This window comes from Heterodontus francisci, chromosome 7, assembly GCF_036365525.1.
Source record: "Heterodontus francisci isolate sHetFra1 chromosome 7, sHetFra1.hap1, whole genome shotgun sequence".
In the NCBI taxonomy this organism is placed as follows: Eukaryota; Metazoa; Chordata; class Chondrichthyes; order Heterodontiformes; family Heterodontidae; genus Heterodontus; species Heterodontus francisci.
The window spans coordinates 111,807,699-111,827,398 of NC_090377.1; the positions used below are offsets into that span (position 1 = coordinate 111,807,699).

The 19,700-nt window shown below is 43.1% G+C and overlaps 1 protein-coding gene across 2 annotated transcripts in view; it reads left to right on the forward strand.

The window, feature by feature from the left end:
- The window catches only part of ndufa10 (NADH:ubiquinone oxidoreductase subunit A10), a 63,481-nt gene that overhangs the window by 10,394 nt on the left and 33,387 nt on the right, over window positions 1-19,700 (forward strand). For both annotated transcript variants that reach the window (XM_068035887.1, XM_068035888.1), the window contains exons 3-5: window positions 3,780-3,995; window positions 8,038-8,124; window positions 10,357-10,478. In XM_068035887.1, coding sequence (XP_067891988.1) covers window positions 3,780-3,995; window positions 8,038-8,124; window positions 10,357-10,478 — 425 coding nt within the window. The remainder of the gene's footprint in view (window positions 1-3,779; window positions 3,996-8,037; window positions 8,125-10,356; window positions 10,479-19,700) is intronic.

Here is a 19,700-nt window from a genome sequence, read left to right on the forward strand (position 1 = left end):
TTCGGGACAGGATTTACTCTCATTTGGAAACATATGGACTTATTAGCGCACGGCAGCATGGTTTTGTGAAGGGGAGGTCGTGTTTCACTAACTTGATTGGGTTTTTTGAGGAAGTGACGAAGATGATTGATGAAGGAAGGGCAGTGGATGTTGTCTACATGGACTTCAGTAAAGCCTTTGACAAGGTCCCTCATGGCAGACTGGTACAAAAGGTGAAGTAACACGGGATCAGAGGTGAGCTGGCAAGATGGATACAGAACTGGCTCGGTCGTAGAAGACAGAGGGTAGCAGTGGAAGGGTGCTTTTCTGAATGGAGGGCTGTGACTAATGGTGTTCCGCAGGGATCAGTGCTGGGACCTTTGCTGTTTGTAGTATATATAAATGATTTGGAGGAAAATGTAGCTGGTCTGATTAGTAAGTTTGCGGACGACACAAAGGTTGGTGGAGTTGCGGATAGTGATGAGGATTGTCAGAGGATACAGCAGGATATAGATCGGTTGGAGACTTGGGTGGAGAAATGGCAGGTGGAGTTTAATCCGGAAAAATGTGAGGTAATTCATTTTGGAAGGTCTAATACAGGTGGGAAGTATACAGTAAATGGCAGAACCCTTAGGAGTATTGACAGGCAGAGAGATCTGGGCGTACAGGTCCACAGGTCACTGAAAGTGGCAACGCAGGTGGATAAGTTTGTCAAGAAGGCATACGCATGCTTGCCTTCAACCAGTCGGGGCATAGAGTATAAAAATTGGCAAGTCATGCTGCAGCTGTACAGAACCTTAGTTCGGCCACACTTAGAATATTGCGTGCAATTCTGGTCGCCACACTACCAGAAGGACGTGGAGGCTTTGGAGTGGGTACAAAAGAGGTTTAGCAGGATGTTGCCTGGTCTGGAGTGTATTAGCTATGAGGAGAGGTTGGAAAAACACTAATTGTTTTCACTGGAATGATGGAGGTGGAGGGGTGACATGATAGAGGTTTACAAAGTTATGATTGGCATGGACAGAGTGGATAGTCAGAAGCTTTTACCCAGGGTGGAAGAGTCAGTTACTGGGGGACATAGGTTTAAGGTGCGAGAGGCAAAGTTTAGAGGGGATGTGCGAGGCAAGTTTTTTTACACAGAGGGTGGTGAGTGCCTGGAACTTGCTGCCGGGGGAGGTGGTGGAAGCAGGTACGATAGCGACGTTTAAGAGGCATCTTGACAAATGCATGAATAGGATGGGAATAGAGGGATACGGACCTCGGAAGTGCAGTAGGTTTTAGTTTAGGCAGGCATCAAGATCGGCGCAGGCTTGGAGGGCTGAATGGCCTGTTCCTGTGCTGTACTGTTCTTTGTTCAAGAAGGCGACTCAGCGCCACCTTCTCCAGGGCTATTGGGGATGGGGCAACAAATGCTGGCTTTGGCAGCAACACTCGCATCCCATGAAAGAATTTTTAAAAATCTGCACTTTTGACTTCATGATGGAGGGAAGGTCACTGATTAAGCAACCGGAGATGGTTGGGCCTAGGACACTGCCCTGAGGAATTTCTGCAGCATTGTCCTGGGACTGAGACGATTGATCTCCAACAACCACAAAAATCTTGCTTTGTGCTAGGTATGACTCCAACCAGTGGAGAGTTTTCCCCTGATTCCCATTGACATCAATTTTGTTGGGGCTCTTTGATGCCATACTCAGTCAAATGCTGCCTTGATGTCAAGAGCAATCACTCACCTTGCCTTGTGAATAAATTTTTTGTCCATATTTGGTCCAAAACTGTCATGAAGTCTGGAGCCAAATGCCCCTGGCGGATCCCATACTGAGCATCGGTGAGCAGGTTATTGCTGAGTAGATGCCGCTTGATAGCACTGTCGACAACACCTTCCATCACTTTGCTGATGATTGAGAGTAGACTGGGGCTGTAATTGGCTGGATTGGATTTGTCCTGCTTTTTGTGGCCAGAAAATACCTATGGAATTTTCCACATTGTTGGGTAGATGCCAGTGTAATAGCTTGGCCAGGAGTGCAGCTAGTTCTGGAGCACAAGTCTTCAGTACTGCTGCCAGGATGTTGTCGGGGCCCATAGCCTTTGACGCATCTAGTGTCTTCAACCATTTCTGATATCATATGGAGTGAATCAAATTGGTTGAAGACTGGCATCTGTGATAGTGGAGACTTGAGGAGGAGGCTGAGGTGGATCGTCCACTTGGAATTTCTGGCTGAAGATGGTTGGGATCGCTTCTGCCTTGTCTTTTGCGTTCACATGCTGTGCTGTCATCATTGAGGATGGGGTTGTTTATGGAGCCTGCTCCTCCAGTTTAGTTGTCTACCATCATTCATGACAGGATGTGGCAGGACTGCAGAGCTTTGATCTGATCCATTGGCTGTGGTATCTTTTAGCTTTGTCTATAGCATGCTGCTTCGGCTGTTCAGCATGCATGTAGTCCTGTGTTGTAGTTTCACCAGGTTGGCACCTCATTGAGCCAGGATTGGTTGTCTGGCTTGATGGTAATAGTGCGGTGAGGGATTTGTGGACTACAAATAAAGAATACAATAAATGGTGTGTATTTGAATAAAGGAATGTAGCTGCATGAGTGAATTGAAGGGTACAGGATAGGAAGCAAAGAACAGGGTTAAAATGGATGTTTTCAGCTTGGCTGATATGGGTATTGGTGTGTCCCAGGGATCAGAGCAGAGACCTCTTTTATATATAAATGACCTGGACAGGAAGCATCATACAGAAGTTTGTTAAATTAAGGAGGCATGGAAAAGTGAGAGAATTTGAGAGAGTGAAGGAGGGCATGAGATGGCAGATGCAGTTCAGTGCAGAGAAATATCAAGTACTCAGGTTGAGGGGCAAACTCCCCTGCTCTTCTTTAAATAGTTCTGAAGAAGGGTCACTGACCTGAAACGTTAACTCTGCTTCTCTCTCCACAGATGCTGCCAGACCTGCTGAATATTTCCAGCATTTCTTGTTTTTATTTCAGATTTCCAGCATCTGCAGTATTTTGCTTTTACTTCTTTAAATAGTGCTGTTGTGGGATTTTTTCCATCCAGATTGGTCTAGGTTATGTTTTAATGGAGTGGGACTTGAACCCACAACCTTCTGACTCAGAGGCAAGAGTGTTAACATGCAGAATTAGTTACTTTATGATTTTCCTTGTCTAATTTCGTCTTTTGATGAATCTCCAAGGTGGCAACTTGTGCTGTTGCATATGGTTCTAAAGAGGGCAGCAGCTCTTCTGTGCCTTGCTTAATATAGAAGTTGGGACATTGAAAGTTGGTGGTCTATTTCCCAGATGCTGCCAGCCCTGCTCAATATTTCCAGCACTTTTTGTTTTTATTATGGTCTATTTGACTGTTGGGGTAGGGAGGACTGATCCTGTCTTCACTTGACAATTTCTTTTCCCTTTGATGGGTAGTTGGTAATCCTATTTGAAGTTCTCCTCTTTTTCTGCTCCTCATGGATGCTAAGGCACATTATAATGAATCCTTGTTTGGATAGCTGTGGACAGACCAGGAATTGAACTTGAGATATTCCTGGTCTGTGTGCTGGCCTTTGAGGCCCATTTCTGTGCGGAGCTGCCAGAGAAGTTTGGCATTCTTTCTGTTTTAACTACATTGAATTATTAGTCTACAACAGTGTTTTATCCCATGCAGTAAGTGCCCACTTCAGAAGTATTTACTTGACTCTGAAGTATTTTGGGATATCTCAAAAATGTGAAATATGCTATATAAATGCAAATTCTTTTTTTTTAAATGCTGAGTTCTCGCTACAATTTATCAACACTCTGCTTTCTTTAGGCATGTTATACATCCCTGAGGTTGATATCCATTATTGGGACTGGAAGACAGGCGATGGCCAACGTTTAAGTGCCAAATTCAATGGCAATTGCAGTGTGGAAAAGTTCTACACTGATCCCAAATCCCCAGATGGCAATTCCTACCGGTTGCAGGGCTGGATGTACCACCTTCGCACTCTGCAGTACTCTGACGCGCTGGAGCACCTTCTCCAAACAGGTGTGAATTTGAAAAGAAATTGCTCACTTTACTTACAAAAACTAACAGTACAAATCTAAATATTCTGGTGCTGCAGATTAGATTCTATTAAAGGTGAGTCTAATTTGCTGCGAAAAATATTTAAGACATGAATTAACCTTTTTCTAGTAATTGATTTTATATGGTTTTCCCTAAGGTGTTCTGAGTTTTATCTCTCGAGACTTGTGTACTCTTTATTCACCGTCTCATACTTTGGGACTGGCATGTATCATTTCACTATGGAAGTTTGACCTTTAAGCGAGGTTATTTGTAAAAGTGTTCTTCATGTGTTGAATATCCAATCTCCATACTGATTGGTGGAATGCATTGGCACTCTTGATAGCAGCAATGAAGTAGCAGAATCTATTAATTCAGAGATGAGAGGCTTGTCGCAAAGCAAAGTTGTTTAAATAGGAGACTTTTATTTTGCTGTAGTTTGGGCAGAGCAGAATAGTTCAAGTCAGAAAGGTAGTGACTTTTTTTGTGTGCATTCAAGATGGTTTTCTGTAGTATTATGTTGTTGCACCAACAAGAGGGATGCCAGATTTAATAATGAACCAGATTTAGTTAACCTAACAGTAAGGGAACACTTATTTAACAGTGGTCATCTTATAATTGAATTCACTGTTAAGTTTCTCCTTTTCAAACTTAACTGTGGCTAAAATGCAGATTTTGTTAAGGCTAACTTCAGCAGGGTGAGACAGACTCTGACAACAGCAAAATGGTCAAAACTCTATCAGGTAAAACTACAGATGAACAAAGCAAGTGTTCACAAAAGAATTTTACCCTATTACAGGGCCAGTGCATACCCCCTGAGGGGCAAGAGCTCTACTTAACCAAATAAAGCAGCCATGGTCAACAAAAGAGGAAGAAATTAAAGTACTAGACATGGGGAATGTCTATAGATATAATCTGTACCAACTTCCAGAAGGTATTCGATAAAGTTCAACATAAGAGATTGTTATCTAAAATTAAAGTTAATAGAATTGAAGGCAAATTATTGATCTGGCTCCTCATCAGAGCCCTTTCCTATCCTGAGTGGTGTGAAACAGGGCTGTGTTCTCGCACCCACACTTTTTGGGATTTTCTTCTCCCTGCTGCTTTCACATGCGTTCAAATCCTCTGAAGAAGGAATTTTCCTCCACACAAGATCAGGGGGCAGGTTGTTCAACCTTGCCCGTCTAAGAGCGAAGTCCAAAGTACGGAAAGTCCTCATCAGAGAACTCCTCTTTGCTGACGATGCTGCTTTAACATCTCACACTGAAGAATGCCTGCAGAGTCTCATCGACAGGTTTGCGTCTGCCTGCAATGAATTTGGCCTAACCATCAGCCTCAAGAAAACGAACATCATGGGGCAGGATGTCAGAAATGCTCCATCCATCAATATTGGCGACCACGCTCTGGAAGTGGTTCAAGAGTTCACCTACCTAGGCTCAACTATCACCAGTAACCTGTCTCTAGATGCAGAAATCAACAAGCGCATGGGTAAGGCTTCCACTGCTATGTTCAGACTGGCCAAGAGAGTGTGGGAAAATGGCGCACTGACACGGAACACAAAAGTCCGAGTGTATCAGGCCTGTGTCCTCAGTACCTTGCTCTACGGCAGCGAGGCCTGGACAACGTATGCCAGCCAAGAGCGACGTCTCAATTCATTCCATCTTCGCTGCCTTCGGAGAATACTTGGCATCAGGTGGCAGGACTATATCTCCAACACAGAAGTCCTTGAAGCGGCCAACATCCCCAGCTTATACACACTACTGAGTCAGCGGCGCTTGAGATGGCTTGGCCATGTGAGCCGCATGGAAGATGGCAGGATCCCCAAAGACACATTGTACAGCGAGCTCGCCACTGGTATCAGACCCACCGGCCGTCCATGTCTCCGTTATAAAGACGTCTGCAAACGCGACATGAAATCGTGTGACATTGATCACAAGTCGTGGGAGTCAGTTGCCAGCATTCGCCAGAGCTGGCGGGCAGCCATAAAGACAGGGCTAAATTGTGGCGAGTCGAAGAGACTTAGTAGTTGGCAGGAAAAAAGACAGAGGCGCAAGGGGAGAGCCAACTGTGCAACAGCCCCAACAAACAAATTTCTCTGCAGCACCTGTGGAAGAGCCTGTCACTCCAGAATTGGCCTTTATAGCCACTCCAGGCGCTGCTTCACAAACCACTGACCACCTCCAGGCGCGTATCCATTGTCTCTCGAGATAAGGAGGCCCAAAAGAAAGAAGAATTGATCTGGCTAGGAGATTGGTTAGGCGGTAGAAGCCAGAGAGTAGGGATAATGGTTATTGGCAGGGTGTGACTCGTGGTGTCCCACAGAGATCTCTACTGGGGCCTTAACTATTCACTATATTTATTAATGACTTGGATAACACAATAGAGAGCCATGTTCGCTGATGAGTCAAACATTGGAGGCATAATAAGTAGTGTAGACAGGAGCATAAAATTATAAGGTGGCATTGATAGATTAAGTAAGTGGGGAAAACTGTGGCAGTTGGATTTCAACACTGGTAAGTATGAGGTCTTCCATTTTGGACCAAAAAAGGATAGTTCTGAGTATTTAAATGATAGGCTAGGAACAGGGTAGGTCCAAAGACATTTGGGGTCCATGTACACATCTCTAAAATGTAGTAGTTGGGTACAAAAAAATAATCAAAAGGGCTAATGTTAGAAATGATAACTAGAGGGCTAGAATTATAAAGGGGAGGAAGTTTTACTACAGCTATACAAAGCCCTGGCTAGACCACATCTGGAGCATTGTGTACAGTTCTCGCATCGCACCTTAGGATATGTTGGCCGTGGAAGGAGTGCAGCACAGATTCACTAGAATGTTACCAGGGCTGCAAGGGTTAGATTATGAGGAGAGATTACATAAACTAGACTTGTATTCCCTGGAATATAGAAGGTTAAGGGGTGCTTTGATTGTGGTTTTTAAGATTTTGAAAGGAATTGATGGGGAGAAACTTTTTCTGCTTGTGGGAAATCTCGGACAAGGGAAAATAACCTTGCAATCAGAGCCAGGCCATTCAGCAAAGAAGCTAGGGAACACTTCTTCTTGCAAAGGATGGTAGAAGTGTCAAACGCCCTCCCACAAAAAAAACATTGATGCTAGCTCAATTAATAACTTTAAATCTGAAATTGGTAGATTTTTGCTAGCCAAGGGTGTAAAAGGATATGGAGCCAAAACAGGTGGATGAGTTAACGTAGAAATCAGCCATGATCTTATTGAATGGTGGAACAGGCTCAAGGGACTGAATGGCCTATTCTTGTTCCTATGTTCCACTGTTGCTACTGTCAATCGGCAAGTCTTGGTGCCAAGAATATTTCACGACCCAAGGCTGTCGGCGAATCTACACACAATTAATTTTGCTGGAAAGTTTATGGTGAATGTGCTAACTTTAAATTTGAGGTGACTAAATTATGACATTTTCACAATTTTCGCACAAATTACTGACTTGCTGGGATGCTTTTCCATGATTGCTGCTTGCCTTCAGCTCGATGAAGTGCCCATTCCTCATGTGTGGGTCGAGACAGTGCATGTCTACCGCAATTCAACAATAAGCCACAAGAGACGACCCTTTTCCTGTCGTCCACAGATCTGAATTTTCAATGGTGTTGGCTGGGTAGAAATCAGTAGCAGGGAACATAGACATTTTTGACCCGCCCTAACTCATGGAGCTGAGGCTACACATCTGTTGAGGGCAGACCAACAAACTCAACTGGGCATGTGTGACACAGGAACTCACTGGATAAACTCGCTACCCATCAAGGCACCTTAAATTGAACTTTCAAATGTTAAAGTTGAGTACTTTGTGAACTGGCAATAGGCAGGGGATAGACAAAGTTGTGATTGATGTAAGGATTGGAGTCAAGGCAATTGAAAGGGATATAAATAGCTTCTCTGTAGAAGCTACAGTAACATAAATCAAAAGCATTCCGTCGGCTATATCACAGTGTCGTCGATTAAGGGGATAAGAATTGTCAATAGAATTTCATTTTAATCTATTTGTGTTTGTACTGGTAGGGCAAGGTGTCGTGTTGGAACGTTCACCCTACAGTGACTTCGTTTTCCTTGAAGCCATGTACAAGCAAGGCTATATCCGGAAGCAGTGTAAGTAGAACCTTGATTGCAGCTCTGTCTTACATCTTTGCATTCCCCAGCTAATGAGAAAGATGTCTTGAAATTAGATTTGGCTTGGCTTTTTATCGCCTTTTCCTGAAGGCTATGATCGCTGTTGGGTTATGATTGTGTAAGCACCTGCAACATTGCTCAAGTAGCCACTGTTCATATGTGAGTCCAGACAATAACCATCAACAAGTAACTCAACCAATCCACAATGCTGAAACCGAGTATCTCCTTACACCCATATTTTACAGTTGGGGGAAGGGTGGGTCAAAGGCGAGGGTCATTAATAATTATCAAAAGTACGTACCCTAGCTGATTATTCTTTCTGGTCTGTATATTACAAACCATTAGAAAGTATTTACAGCACAGAAACAGGTCCTATGGCCCAATAGATCCATGCTGGCGTCCATGCTCCACACAAGCCACCTCCTACCCTCCTTCATCTCACCCTATCAGCATATACTGTTCTTTTCCCCCACTTGTGCTTATCTAGCTTCCACTTAACTGCATCTATGCTATTGGCCTCAATCACTTACTGTGGTAGTGAGTTCCACATTCTCACCACTCTGGGTAAAGAAGGTTCTCCTGAATTCCCTGTTGAATTTATTAATGACTCTTTTATATTTACGTCCTTTAGTTTTGGTCTTGTGTATGTCTCTATGTCTACCCTATCAAACCCTTTCATCATCTTAAAGACCTCTATCAGGTTTCCCCCTCAGTCTTTTCTCTTCTGGAGAAAAGAGCCCTAACCTGTTAAATCTTTTCTGATAGGTATACCATCTCCATTGTGATTTCATTCCAGTAAATCGTTTTTGCACCTTCTCCAGTGCCCTATATCCTTTTTTAATATGGAGACCAGATCTGTGCACAGTACTCCAAAACTCATAGCCCATTGTTGATTTCCAATATGTAAAGTCCGCAAGTCTGGCTGCAGCAGAGCCACCTGGGCTTTCCATTGTTTCTGGGTGTTGGCCATTTCAATTCATATTTACATTTTCAGAACCACTGACTCCTTGTTTACGATCTGAAAGTCTTGGAGGGTGAAACCCATTATTCTTCAGGTGTTATACCCCTGCAGTCTTTGCTTTTCAAAAAGGCCTTTGTTGTCCTGGTAACCAAGATCCCTGTTTTGTCTTTAAGCAGAGTTGTTATGAGGTCACCTGACTTCTCTGACTCCATGTTAAACTACATTAAAATTCACAGTTTTTAAAACATAATCATGCTACAAAGACCAGCGTTAATAATACATGGAAAATTGTTATGATTGTGTGCTTTAGCCTGAAGAAGATCTCCATATTTATTGCTGTAGGTGGCAGTCTATCCACAAACTGAAGACTGAGTGAGAAGATGTTACGTTTTAGCTCTTTGGGTGACTAGTTGGAGGGTCAGCCTGTTGTGCCATCTCTGTACAAGAGACGGCCTTGATCTCAGCCGTGCTGCTGTGAGGGAATAGTGACCATGAGATGGGTGTGAAGAGAGGACTAATTTGCAGACTGATTTTTGTGTGCCTCCCAATTTCCAGCTCAAACTGGCCCTGGTACAGGCTGGAAGATCAGTTACTCTCTCTTGGTCACAGTTATTGCATGGCATAGATGTAAAATGGAGGAATTTGATTCCTGTACACAATGTGAACCCACCGAACTCCCTCCTGCCGAAAAAAAGTTAAGTTTAAGAATTTTGTAGCTTGTAATCAAATACTGTGATGGATCTATTGTGTCTTGCACGGCACACCAGGATAGATTTTTTTTCTATTTCCTCAAAAGTTGGATCATCTTCCTTCTGTGTCCAGGCCAATCCCATTTAATATTTTGTCAGAACCAGGTTGATTGTGGGCTTCTCAAGACCTCACTATTGCCACCACAGGAAAAAAAGACTTTCTTGCATTTATATAGCACCTTTCATGACCTCAGGGCACCCCAAAGCACCTTGCATCCATTGAAGTACTTTTCAATTGTAGTCACTGTTGTAATGTCGGAAACGTGGCAACCAATTTCGCACAAACAGCAGTGTGATAATGACCAGATTATTTTTGTGAAGTTGTTTGAAGGACCTCAGGTTAATGTCTCATCCAAAAGATGTGCAGCACTCCCTGAGTATTGCACCGGAATATCAGCCTAGGTTTTTGTATTCAACTCCTGGAGTGGGACTTGAACTGCAGCTCCAGTCTTCATCAGCCCTTTTCTCAGTTATTGTGTTCATGCCCTGCTCAATTTTCAGGTGTCGACCATTACAATGAACTAAAAGGGAACAGCATTTGTGAGTTCCTTCCCCCTCACCTGGTTATCTACCTGGATGTACCTGTTGCGGAAGTACAGAAGCGATTGAAACAGCATGGCGAGGTAAGGCTTTTTCAAACTCCTTTCATTATGGACGTCTTCTGTCGGTACCTCAGTTTCCATAGTTTTGTGAACTAATAGTTTGTATTTGGGTGTGCTGCAATTGAATGAACAAACCTCAGTTCATTCATTGCATCTTTAGTATTTAATACAGAAGACATTGGCTTGGAGGCTGGCATTGTAATGTATTATTAAAATTGTATGCAGTAGTGGTGAAGCTTTGAGATGCTTTGTTCAGGGCAGTATTGTGTGAGTAATTCTCAAATAAATATATCTGGGCAGTCCTCTCCTGCTTTATCTTGCCTCATCTACTGTAGATCTAAGGCAAAAGCCAAGTCTTATTTTTATTGCTTGCTAACATTGGTGTAATGTCTTAAAGCACATGATGTATGACTTCATGGCACCTTGGGATGTGGGTATGTCTGCATGATCTGCTTCCCCATTCCTCATCCACAGAGTTTCTCATTTGAAGCTGCAGTGCTGTGGAAAGTGACCAGCAGCCACCTGCTTCTTCACAGGTTGGGAGCGGGAGGTTGGAAAATACCCAACACAGTCGACATCCATGGGCCCTTTTGTGCACATTAACCTTCCACTTATACTTTTCAGTCGTAGTCTCAGGCTCAGGGTTCGACCATTTAGGACTACGGTGAGGATAAGCAGTCTGACAGAGTCGGTGGACTACCAAACTATAAGGGCATCATAGTCAAACCATACACAGGTATTTCCACGACAGGAGTCACTAGATAGCAATTAGGAGGAAATGTCCTGCAATATTTCTTACCCCCCCCACCCCGCCCCTCCCTCCCACCCTTTGTAATCTGGTGATGCTTAAGCATGTTGTAGCCATCCCAGGGATTAGACTTGCCATCTTTTGTGTCTGTGTGGCTCAGTGGATGAACTTGCCTAATTAATGCAGGAGCTCCATCTGTGTGGCTCATTTGTTCCTGATTTAGCATGGTGACCAAGGTAGAATTGTACATTTGTTAATGCCTTTAAGGGGAAGCTAGCTAATTACATGAGAGAGAAAGAAATAGAAAAATATGCTGATAGTCTGAGATGAAATAGGGTCAGTGGAGGCTTGTGTGAAGCTCAACAAACAGCACAGAGTTGTTGTTGAATAGTAGGTTTCTGCATTGCCACCCTGTGCAACACTGAGCACTCCATGTTCCTATATATTCTGGCTTAGATAGGATGCAGAGATTAGCTCTTTGTAACTCTGCTTTGCCTTATGATGAGCTTCAAAATCCCACCGCCTCCACCAGTAGAAAGCAAAGAAAGAAATAACTCTAGTCACCTCAGGGCACAGCCAATGAAATACTTTTTAAATGCAGTTACTATTGCAATTTTTTTTTTATTCGTTCGTGGGATGTGAGCATCACTGGCAAGGCCTGTATTTGTTGCACATCCCTAATTGCCCTTGAGAAGGTGGTGGTGGAAATGTAGGAAATGCGGCAGCCATTCTGAACACAATAAGCTCCCACAAACAGTAATGGGATAATAACCATACTTTTCTTTCATAGTGATGTTGGTTGAGTTGGAACTCCTCTGCTCCTCTTCACATAGAGCCATGGGATTTTTCTTTACATCTACTCCAGGGCAAACGGGGCCTCAGTCCAATGTTTCATCTCCCATGGTGTAGTGGTCCCTCAGTAGTGCACTGGAGCGAAAGCCTGGATTATGTGCTGTAGTACTTAAGAGTGGGGCTTGAATTAGTTATTAGCCTGAAATTTCTGTTGAAACAATGGTGTAAATACAGGTGAATGCTGGTTTTGGTCATAGGTTACTTTTAGGCTTTGTCTGAATTTCCTTAACCTTTTATACTGATTCCGCTAAACTTCCATTTGAACCAACTGATTATTAACATAGCTTCGCCCTCCATGCAAAAGTGCAGTTCTCATGAACTTCCTAAATTTAACCCAGTTTCGAACAAGCTATAAATTTGTGATTTAAAATTTGACCCAGTCGTACTTCAGTGACTTGCCCTCCCGCTTCCTCACTGAGGCTTAAAATGTACTTTTTTGTGTCTTCCAAAGAATCTTTATGGCATTAGAATGATTTTCATTTATAATTGAAAAACTTCCATGGTTGCATGCTGTGCCTAATGTGCATAAATGGCCATTTGATGGTCTGAAACTCTAACTCGCATGAATAAAGAGGGAGTTAGAGAGACTATGGTGTAAATTCAGCACTTTTTTGGGCCCTTTTTTATGCTGATTTCAACTTGTTTTACACCAGTTTTTAGCTTCGAGTGTATGCCCATGAAATGTTGGTGTAACTTGGTGCAAAGATTGGTGTATGCTTTAGCATAACTTGCAGGTTATTCCCTTTCAGAAAATTCCAGGCAAGTGTTACGTTACCCTGAAGCAGACCTTATTCTACATATGAAGCTAGTTGCCTCAAGTTCACAAAGTGTTAGATAGATTTTTGATAGACAAGGGAGTCAAGGGTTATGGGGGGCAGAGAGGAAGATGGAGTTGAGATCACAACCAGATCAGCCATGATCTTATCAAGTGGCTGAGCAGGCTCGAAGGGCCGAATGGCCTACTCCTGCTCCTAAGTCCTATGTCCAGCAGCTTGTGCACAAGCAACCAAACAAAGACTGACAGGGTCTCAGTGGTAATTATTCCCGCATTCCAAGTGCGGTTAGTAAAACACAGATAAATAGCATCACTTTCATGGTCCTCTGTTCAGTTCTGTGTCTGCACTTGCTATTTCCCAGCCTTGGCTTTCCATTAGGATATGGTAGTTAAGTGGAGGCAAGTAACATTACATGGAGAGTTGAACTTGTCTCAATGGCCTTCTGACAGCTGGGCAGAGCAGCATTGGTAGATGCCTAGGAGCAGATCGTTTCCTCCTGACTGGAGAATGTTGGGGCAGTCAAGAGGACAACAGGGGACAGAAATGTAGGGAGGGAACAGATTATTTGAGATTGATATTTTGAGGAACTTCCTTGTCTGGGCTTTACTGAAGGAAGGCCTCAAAATAGTTCAGGTTATGAAAGTTCAGGGCAACATTAGTTCACCTCAGGAGGGGTGGTGGGGGTGGTTATATTCAGTTGAGTATGGAGAAGTGTCAGCTTGGCCAGCATGCTGTCCTGTGTTTTGAAGGTTGTGAGTTCAAGTCCCATGACAGGACTTGAGCACATAAGCTTGTGGTTGACCTTTCAGTGCAGTGCTGTGTTGTCAGAGCTGCCATGTTTCAGGTGTTACAGCAAGGCCTGTGTGCCTGTTCAAGTGAAGTTAAAAGATTCTGTGACATTTTTTGAGGAAGCGTCGAGAGCCCTGGCCAGCATTCATCCCTCAATCCACGCTACCAAAACCGATTTAACTGATCGTTCACCTCCGTCATATTTGTGGGTCAATTGCTGTGTGCAAAGAGGCTGCTGTTTTTGACGAAATAACTACAGTGACTACACTTCAAAAATAATTTTATTTGCTTGAAGTGCTTTGGAATGTCCCAAGGTCATAAAAGGTGCTTTATAAATGCACATTCTATCTTAACGGTGATGACAGATATGGGGGCATCATTGCTATGGTAGAAGGCTAAATATGTTTACATTGAAGAAGGAAGATGATTTGAAGCCAATCTTATTGAGATATTCTATGGGTTCAAAGTTACTTTTTTCTTCAAAAATAAAGCATCATGCAGCCGTACTTTCCCTGATAGCAGGAAAGGTGGAACTGGCAGGGAACATCCTCCAGCTAGTCCTGCCTCTTTGTGATGTCAGGATGGCAGGGACAGGTGCACGAAGCGCTCATTCATCTTCACGTTGGAATTTTTGAATGCGGGCAAAGAAAAAAACCAATGCTTCTGCCTTTACTTCTGGTCCCACCCCACTCAACTTGCATCTTAGTACTGCCCTCCCAGGAATGATATTGGAGGAGGAAAATTATATTCAAAAGATAGTCATGTCTCTAGGGCAAACATTCACCTGGCCAGTTCCCTGCAGTGATGTAAAAACAAGAAATGCTGGAACCACTCAGCAGGTCTGGCAGCATCTGTGGAAAGAGAAGCAGAGTTAACGTTTCGGGTCAATGACCCTGCGCTGATGTAATTGCTTTCAGAGGTTAATCAGATTAGGTGTTATCTTGTGTCTTTGAAATTCTGCATTTCAAAGAAGGATTGTTGGTTCAAAGTAAGCAGCTGATCTTAATTGCCTGACTTAATAAATTAAAAGCAAAATACTGCAGATGCTGGAAATCTGAAACAAAAGCAAAAAGTGTAGTTCTGATGAAAGGTCACAGACCTGAAATGTTAACTTTGCTTCTCTCTCCACAGATGCTGCCAGACCTGCTGAGTGTTTCCAGCACTTTTTGTTTTAATTGCCTGACTATTGTGTGGACTGTGTTACAGGAAACGTGCCCTTGTCATCCTTGAAGTTTGTGGAAGAGTTGAGCTTCTTCTGAGTGCATCAATTGCATGTTTTCACTGCTTATTCTCTCCTGAAGTGGCAATATATGGCTCAGTGGGAGTCAACACTCACTTATTATAGGCAAATAAGTTAAAAGACTCTCGAGAGAACTACAAGGATTTGCCAGGTTTTGACGAAGGGTCACCGACCTGAGTCAGTAACTCTGTTTCTCTCTCCAGATGCTGCCAGACCAACATTTTCTGTTTTTATTTCAGATTTCCGGCAACTGCAGTAATTTGCTCTTGTATGAAGATTGCGCTCCTTTTAATTGTGTTTGGAACAGTTTAAATATTGAGTGAAGTATTGTAATACTATTGTAATAAAAACAGAAAATGCTGGAAATATACTCGGCAGGTAGTCTCCTCTATACTGAGGATACCAAATGCAGGCTGGATGACCGCTTTGTGGAACACCTATGTTCAGTCTGTGGGTGTGACCCCGAGCTTGCAATCGCCTGTCTTTTTATAATTCTCCACCTTGTTCCTGCAGTATTCCAATGAAACTCACCGCAAACTTGAGGGACAGCATGGTGACCAGTCCACATAATCTCTGCTACAAAGTACTGTGCTAAAAGACTTGGGTGTAGGGTTGAATGTTTCATCTAAAAGAAAATGTAGGTCTGCTTGTAGAATCTGCTTTTTAGCTGTAAGACAAATTAAAAGGGTTGGGAGAGAGCCAAATTCAAACTGTACCATTGAAGGAAAAAAATTGATTTGTGCTAATGTGCTGCTTGGGTGATGCTTACAGCTAATTACTACAAATTGTTCCCACCACCAATACTTCAACTGACTGTTATACAACTCCAAACCATCCCTGCAAAATAGGTAGTTGTACTGCTGAATGTTTTTCATAGACAAGTTGGAAGTAGAAGAACATTTTCACAAACCCGCTATTAACATTCAGTGAGATGCAGGTGTCAATATTGTGTAGGTTTATTTTTGCTTAAAGGTGCAAAGTAAATGAATTGGACATTCGCTTAATGGATACAAACACTAAGGTCGACAACACGCCAATTCCTAGTGCTGAAATTGAAAAGACGAAGGATTGCAACATCGCCCTACTTTTATTGAAGTGATGTGTGGTTTAACGAGCAGGAAGATCTTGGCCAATACTGAGTGATCATCTCACTAATCCAGTTCCAGTTGGCTCCTCACTTCCCATTTTGTAGAAGGTGCCCGGGGTAATCTAGGCTTAAATGGTTAAATTATCTGGAACAATTGGGTGGTGAGGGAACAGCTGGTTTTTACTTTTGCGTGAAGACTTTAAAATGCAGTGTGCCTTGCAGTGTAGCAGATTTAACATAGTTCTGCATTGTGTATAGTGCAGCAGCAATGACACACACAGGAAAAAAAAGGCTTGAATTTATGTAGCACTTTTCATGACCACCCGACGTCTCAGTGCTTTACAGCCAATGAAATACTTTTAAAGTGTAGTCACTGTTGTGGGAAACGCGGCAGCCAACTTGCGCACAGCAAGCTCCCACAAAGAGCAATGTAATAATGATCAGGTAATCTGTTTTTGTGAGTAAATTGAGGGATAAATATTGGTCAGGACACACGGGATAACTCCCCTGCTCCCCTTCAGGAGAGTGCTGTGCGATCTTTTATGTCCACACGTGCAGGCAGATGGAGCCTCGGTTTAACGTCTTATCCGAAAGACGGCACCCCTGACAGTGCAGCATTCCCTCAGTACTGCACTGGAGTGTCTTCCTTTATTTTTGTGCCCTGAAGTGGGACTTGAACCCGGAACCTTGTGACTCAGGGGCAAGAGTGCTACTCACTGAGCTGCCTACTTTCCGTCACTTTAACACTGATATTGTGACTGCGTGTTGTGTTTTTTTTCCTGAGCTTTTATGGTGGGGAAATAAGTTGCTGTGACTTCCAGTGCTTGGGCAAGGGAGGCAGCTTCTTTTCTTTGCATCAGCAGTCCTCAGTATCCCCATAAACAACTCAATTTATGTAGTGCGTTTACCACAGCAAACATCTCCAGGTGTTTCACAGAGGAGAATATGGGTATGGGTACATGAGTTAATGCAGACGACTGAAAATTTGGTCAAATTTCAAGGCCAGATGAGAAATAACAAAGAAAAATGAAAAGCTTGCCTTTATAAAGCATCTTTCATGACATCCCAATATCCTTTACAAAAGATAAAGTGCTTTTGAAATATAGTCACGATTGTAACAAGCCCAATTGGTTTATGGAGGGAGTTCAACAGTGGACTTGATGTGCTTTGGGCCATCCCTACGTGAAAAGAGCTGAGATGTTTTCAAGTGATGGTTGGGGAGAAGGTGATCTTATTGAGGCATTAAAGATCTTGAGAGCAAAAGAAAATGGGAACCTTGAAAGATGCTCAATATTAGTACAAGCTCTAGAAATATATTAAATTCATATATATTTAATTCATATATGAATTAAAGCTTAAATAAAATGACAAGCATCCATTCAGATGCACTGGCGGGAGGTGGCACTTGTAGGGAACATCATCCAGGGAGTCCTGTTTTTTTCAGTAAGATTAGGGAAAAAGAGAGAGATGCAAGAGACCCTCATCTCCCCCCTTTGAACATGGGCAGAAGGTGGAAACAGTTTCTGCACTAAATTTGGGTTTTCCCCATCCAACTTGCATCTTTCTGACCTCCCACACTGAGAAATGTCTGGTTCATAGATTTTGCTATGATGGAGGAGTAAAGCAATATCTAAAACTGCCTAGAGATAGCATGTTTTTTTAGGGCAGACGTCTGTCTAGCCACTTGCCTGCAGTAGGGAAATTGATTGCATTCATTCAAAGATCAAGGTGGGATTAAGTCGATGGACCAGTTTGAAATTTTTAAAAAATAAACAAACTACTTAATTGCTGCTCCAAAGAATGACCCACAATCAAAAAAAAACCATCTGGAGTATTGTGTACAGTTTTGGTCTCCTTATCTAATAAAGGATATACTTGCCATAGAGGGAGTGCAATGGAGGTTCACCAGATTAATCCCTGGGATGGCGGGATTGTCATATGAGGAGGGACTGAGGTAACTGGCCCTGTATATTCGAGCGTTTTGAAGAATGAGAGGTGATCTCATTGAAACTTAGAAAATTCTTACAGGGCGTGACAGGGTAGATGTTGATAGGATGTTTTCTCTTGGCTGGTGAGTCTAGAACCAGGGGACATAGTCTCAGAATCTGTGGAACTCTCTACCCCAGAGGGCTATGGAAGCTCAATCATTGAGCATGTTCAAGACAGAAATCGATAGATATCTAGATACTAATGGCGCAGGAAAGTGGCGTTGAGGTAGATGATCAGCCGTGATCTAATTGAATGGCAGAGCAGGCATGATGTGCTGAATGGCCTACTCCTGTTCCTATGTTCCTAATCCCTCTGCCAATCCCCAACTATCTCCCCTACCCCTCTCTGGTTCTTGAATGTGCTGTCTTGTCTCTTTTTCTCATCTCTCCCTATTTCAATTCCTTAAGTCTGGTCTCTGGCTGAATAGTTGCTATCAACAATGACAACCATTTAATTGTACTATGGCACAACATCCCCCATTGGTCACCCCAACCTCTATCCGGCATACAACATCTTTGACCCCTCTATTCTGCCCTATTGTCTCTGCTCTGAGATCCACTTCATGACACACCTAGTTTGATTGCACACCTATCTTTCACAACAAAGCAGACCATGGTTTCTCCTGTCACCACCGCCTCCAAATTATGGTAAGGCTCCCCTCTCTCTTTCTCATCTACATATCCTTCAGCAACAGCATTTAAAGATCTGCTTAGCTTCTTATGCTTACTGACAACATCCAGCTGTGCCTCCCTGCCATCACATTCTTACCATGTTCATCTCCCACCCAAAGTCATTGCAGTCGTGCAGCCCCCTTGCCCCCACCCCCACTCCCCTGGCCCCAATTCCATCACCCTCGTTGGCTGCCTCTTTAGCCTGAACCTAATCTACGTGACCTCTTTAAGTCCAAGTTGAGCTTCAAACCCCGTATTCTGCTCATCACCAGCACCACCTATTTCTGCCTGCAACATTGTCACTCGTCTCTCCCATCAAGTCACCTCCATCGCATCTTTTGGCCACTCTTCTTTCTCCAACATTTCTTACTGGTTTGTCAAGTTCCATTCTCTACAAACTCCAGCTCACCTAATTCTCCTACTCAACATCTAGCATTTACATAGTGTCTTTAAACATCGCAAGGAGCACAATCGAACAATATTTGATCCTGTCACATTTGTCCTCGCCGACCTCAATTAGTTCTCTGGTCTCAATGATTGTATTCAAAATCAGTTGATTACAAATCAGTTCACTGCCCCCTTTCTACCTCCATATATGCTCCCTACCTCTCTGACCATGGCTTTGTGCTCCCCTAACCCCTCTCTTGCCCTGCTCAGTGTCTGTTTTAGCCTCTGAAGTCCCTTAGGATGTTTTATTCTGTTAGAAGCACAATGTAAATGCATGTTACTGTGGATGTTTGTGGTTGGCTCATTGTAGGCCACCGGTTTGTTTTCTTCAAGATTTGATATTGTGCAATCTAAACAATTCTACATGGTACGTTGCAAATAGCTCAGCAATGATAGTTATGGAATGAATCAAAATCTAACGCATACAGACAAAATAAACAGACCGTTCTGCTTTAATGGAACAGTTTAACCACATGTGAACTGGTTTGCTCTGCTGATTGTGGCAGGCAGATTATAAGATTTGCATGTGGTTTGCCTGGCATGCCTTGTTTTTTTAAGCTGCTTTTTGTTAGCCAAGAAGTGACACATTACAGTAGGTTTGGAACGGTTTTTGAAATCTAGTTTCCTGGAACTTGAAAGTAGGC